Source organism: Vigna radiata, chromosome 7, assembly GCF_000741045.1.
Source record: "Vigna radiata var. radiata cultivar VC1973A chromosome 7, Vradiata_ver6, whole genome shotgun sequence".
NCBI classification, from domain to species: Eukaryota; Viridiplantae; Streptophyta; class Magnoliopsida; order Fabales; family Fabaceae; genus Vigna; species Vigna radiata.
The window spans coordinates 32333450-32338574 of record NC_028357.1 but is presented as its reverse complement, the minus strand read 5'-3'; the positions used below and the strand labels follow the sequence as shown (position 1 = coordinate 32338574).

At 28.5% G+C, this 5125-nt stretch overlaps 1 protein-coding gene across 1 annotated transcript; it reads left to right on the top strand.

Annotated features, from left to right (window-relative positions):
* The first annotated feature begins 3698 nt into the window (after positions 1 to 3698).
* LOC111241937 lies at positions 3699 to 4599 on the top strand. Its single transcript, XM_022782666.1, has 2 exons — positions 3699 to 3956; positions 4101 to 4599. The coding sequence occupies exons 1-2, from the start codon at positions 3756 to 3758 to the stop codon at positions 4257 to 4259; spliced, it is 360 nt and encodes a 119-aa protein (XP_022638387.1). The 5' UTR covers positions 3699 to 3755; the 3' UTR covers positions 4260 to 4599.
* Positions 4600 to 5125: the final 526 nt, after the last annotated feature.

Sequence of the window (5125 nt, the reverse complement as noted above, 5' to 3'; positions counted from 1 at the left end):
GTTTAGATAACAAAGTTGTCTCTGTTTTGGGATTATAAAATTGCAATGGCAGGAGGTACGCACATTATTCTTTCATCTTTGCTTTCACTGTTCTTGATCTGAATATGTTAACATGTTTAGATCAATTTTACTCTGCTCTAGTTTTATCATTTTCCGTACAAGCAACACAATTGTCTTTGCAAGACGCAAAATAACATCTAAACTTTGTATTAAAAGGCTAAATTCCCACGCGAAAGTCAATGCTTTGAGTAATAAATCTTTTTCTAAAAAGTTTATATATAAAGAGGATTGCATGAAAAAAAGAAAACAAAAATCAAGTTTTATCATTGTTGTTACATTATCAACATTTTCTTAAACTTATGTCATCTACACTTCTTTGGAAAAAAAAAGTTCTATTACAAGTTTTTAGATCTTGTTTATATTAATTTTATATCCTCTCAAAGAGAGTAAACATTTATACTTGTATTTCAAAAAACACTTTTTTGTTTCGTAGACTCAAAAGTGAACCAAAACACTTGTTAGTTAACTCAATGGAGTTAAACGATATAATTAGTTGGACAAGTGTTATAGCTAAAGTGGTGAAACTCGTCTAACTAGTTGGATTAGTTTGTAAAACCAGGAGCGGTCAAAGTTGTTTGTAACCTATTGAAGGTTAGTCGAATCCTTAAGAGTGGTTAAAGAAGAACTAGACGTAGCTCAGTTTGAAGTGGACCAATATAAAAATATGTTTTATTTCTTTCGTTTTAAAAAGCTTTCTAAATGCTTACAAGAAATATTTGAATGTTCATCATTACTTGTAGACCATTTAACCCATGCAATAATATCTCACTAAATAAAATAAATGGATAAATAAATGTAAATAAAATAAAAAAAAGAGGTTCTAAATACCATACTAAATAAGATAAATATAAATAATAAAGACAAATAAATAGAAATAAAAAATAAAGTTAAAAACATCTCATTAAATATATTAAATAGGTAAATAAACATAAATAAAAATATAGTTATAAACATTGTATTAAACAAAACAGATTTAAATAATAATGAAAAATAAAGGGTTAAATATGTTTTTAGTCCCTATACTTTGGGGCGATTTTGGTTTTAGTCCCTCTTTCAAACTAAGGTACAATTTAGTCCTTCAACTCTAGAAAACTCTAGTTTTAGTCCTTTTTACCACTTTTTTTTTTTAACTTTATTCGATGTTTCAAACACGTTTCATTATAGCATTTGTGCTTGAAAAAACAAATAAAGTTAAAAAAATGTGGTAAAAAGAATTAAAACCAGAGTTTTCTAAAGTTGAAGGACTAAATTGTACCTTAGTTTGAAAGAGAGACTAAAACCAAAATGACCCCAAAATATAAGGACTAAAAACATGTTTAACCCAAAAATAAATAACAAATAAAATGAAGAACGTCTCACTAATTAAAATAAATAACAAAAAAAACATAAATGAAAAATCTAAAAATAATAATGATTTTATGTATGTTTTCCTTACTTGAAAACAACTTGACAAAGTAAAATTTCATCTTTTAATAGATTGAATAATTTTTTCAAATTATTTTAAAATCTTCTCTTACCGTTGTATAGAACAATCATATTACTATTTTAGTATTTTTGTAGAGATTCACAAACCTATAATACTACAGTCATCATTTACTATTTAAATAGTTTAATGATATTTTATTATGCTTGAAAAAAATCACTTGAAACATAAGACTTTATATGCTATGACGTCAAATGCTTTTTTCCAAACCTGATTAATTTTTTTATCCTATCAATTTTTTATGATTTATTAAGTTAACACAATAATTTTATTATTAGTACTTGGATGCAAGTTTTGCATCCGAGGCATTAAAGAATAGAGTAATGCAGAGTGATTAACATTTATGTTTATTAAAACTAATAGTTATAAAAGAGGAAGATTTTGTATTTTTTCAAGAAAAAAGAAAGTAAATAGTAACAAAAATATTGTTAAATAAATATAAAAGATTTATGAATGTCAAAATATTATTTATCTAAATAATAAGAGTGAGTTGTGAGTTTTAGAGAATAAGAATGTAATTTAATGGTGCACTATAAGATAAATGAAAAGAACTACTACATATTGTCATCTCATTATAATCGAATTCATTTTTGAATAAAAAGTTTATTAATCATATAAATTCTAATTCTAATTTACTTTTATGTCTAATTATTATAATTTAATTTAATGAAAGTTTTAAATTTATTAATTAAGATTTTAAGTAAAAAAGAATACTAAGTCAAATTTATATCGAAGTTTCATATAGAGTTGTCAAAATGAATAATTTGGCTCGATCTGATCTGATTCACCATGGGTTGGTCACTTAGTTAGGCAATCTAATCTGACTTACTTATTAGCGAGTTGAAAAAATTTGAAACCTATCCGACTCACCACGAGTTGGTAAGTTAAACGGATTGACTCACGGATTCATTTAATTATAAGTTTTTTTTTTAAATAAAAAAATTATAATTCTTTTTTAATTCAAATCTAAATAAACTCACACTAAAATGATGTTAAACTCCAAAGACTATTCAAAATAAATAAAAAAAAATATCATATATTCCAAGCGACGTAATCCAAAAACATGTATAAAAGACAAACAAATAAGTTTTTAATATTGATAATTTTTGTATCATTTGTCCATTTATAATATTAGAGGCTTAAATAGATAAATTTATAATACTTTTTTCTTTTGAAACATCTTCTTTATCATCATCTACAATATAATTAAAAAATGCTAACTGATAATATTGAAACATAAAATAATAAATAATTAAATTAAATTAGGTGGGTTGGTAAGTCAACTCGACTCATCATGGGTTCAATCCAGTGAATCAGGTTCTAAGTGAGCCAAGTTGAAAACTAGTCCGCATAAAAAAATTACATTTTTTTCAAACTCAATTCGGTTTAAACCCGTGGTAAGTCAGATTGACCCGCAGATTACAGTCCCTGTTTTGACAACACTACTTCCGTATCTCTAACCTATTGTGTACAACTACATTATCAATCTAATTCATCATATCATATACACCTATATACAAATGTATTGTTGTCCTTTTCAGTAGATGTTATGGAGTGGGGAACGTAGAAGGAAGGGAAGGGAAGAGAAAAAAAAAAAGAAAAAAGATAATGGAAGAGTAAAAGAGTAGTAACAATGGCAAAACGACGATATGATAACGTTTAACAACGAAATCAGCAAAAGATGGGTGAGAAAAGGGGTTTGCAGTTAACCAAAACGATGAAAAAAATAGAAAAAAAATGGCACCTTCGTAAAATTTCGTTAAAAATAACCCAAAACATCATTCTATATTTTATGATTATAATTAAAACTGAAGTCAAATCCATCTACTCATAAAATTATTAAAAAAATAAAATTTTCAAAAATTTTCAAAATTTCCGCACACCGTATTATCTTAATTTTTTAAAGGTTTAATAGCTCCGTAAGTCCTTATTTTCGCCCTGAATCTCAATTAAGTCCCTTTCTTTTTCAACTTCTCAATTGGGTCCTTATTTTTGTAAAATTGAAGCAATGAGAGGTCTACCGTTAAATTAGACAAACGACCGTTTAAATTTATCCTACGTGGCATTAAAAATAAATTTGAATTAATTTTTATATTAAAAAATAATTAAGCAAAGTTAAATCAAATGTCTTCAGAGGGGCAAAAAAAGACAAACCTCTTTTCTTCTTCCATTAACCCCTTTTCTTTCAAAACCCTAAAATCCCTTCTCAGTAATGAAGCCAACCAACATCATCTGCATCCTCCATTCAACGACTTGGCCACCATCAATAACATTCACATCTCCTTCAAGGTCTCACCTTTCCATTTTGTTCTTCTCCGTCGCAGCCCAAGACGCTCTTTGCCTTCGAACAAGAGGATTTCTGACAGTGGCGGTGACGGCCAGCCTCATTGATGACAACAGCCTCCTTGCGCAGGTCACTATCTCTCTCACACACTATTTATTCTCAATTTCTGCTTATGATTTCAATTACTCATTATCCTTCCTGCCATTAAGCATTGCTTTGAGTTAATCTGGTACTGCTTCATAATTTTGTTCGTCTAAATGTTAAATACATCAGAGATCACTTACCTTTCTTGTGTACTCGGTCTGTGTCGTTCACGAAAGCGAGAGCACTTTTCTCTTGCGGGCGAAGGCGCGACGCGGGAAGAGAGAACCTCATGCGGAAACAGAAACCATGGTTGGAGTTGTGAGAACTGGTCGCCGGCACAATTTCTGAATTTTTGCTTTGGTTGAGTTCGTGCAGTGGTGAGGACTGGTCGCCGGTGGAAACCCTAGAGGCCAAGCTTCAAGCTTCTCAAGACTAACAGTGGCCGCGAATGTCTGCATTCAGTTAAATCCCAATTAGCTAATCTTTTTCTTTTATTTTCTTTTTTTGAAAATTTGATGATGGGAATTTTGGTTTTTTTAACAGTATGAAGTAAGTATGAACTCAATGTAATTTGGTGTAATTTTGAGTTGATACCTCACTGCTTGGTAGAAGATATGGAACCATGGAAGATTGAATTTGGGTTTGGGACTGCACTTAAATTTTTAGGTTTTTGCCCATTTTATCCTTTTCTAAATCTGAATTTACACATGTACAATCCAAAATTTTAATACAAAATTCAATTTTAATGCCACATCAGATTAATGAAACGGTCGTTTGTCTAATTTAACGGTAGACCTCTCAGTGCTTCAATTTTACAAAAATAAGGACCCAATTGAGAAGTTGAAAAAGAAAGGGACTTGATTGAGATTCGGGGCGAAAATAAGGACTTACAGAACTATTAAACCTTTTTTAAAAGCTAAAGTAGAAAAAGATTTATCGATTTTATTATTGCATCAATGAAATTATACTCATCTAAACCCAAATACATTCTATCCAAATCTAATTTTAAAATCAATGATAATTGACAATATTATTTACTTTTACATAATTAAAAATTATAAGAAAGGAGGATGCCTTTAATATAATTGCACTATTAACTTTTCTTATATAATTGTTTTATATATATATATATATATATATATATATATATATATATATATATATATATATATATATATGGGGTTTGTTAACACGTGTACGCCTGTTTTTCAGTT

What these genes read in the sequence shown, in the direction of transcription:
- LOC111241937 (XM_022782666.1), top strand. Translation starts at nt 3,756, where the DNA reads ATGAAGCCAACCAACATCATCTGCATCCTCCATTCAACGACTTGGCCA. An exon ending in ACAACAGCCTCCTTGCGCAG is followed by an intron (nt 3,957 to 4,100) that starts GTCACTATCTCT and finishes TAAATACATCAG; the next exon opens with AGATCACTTACCTTTCTTGT.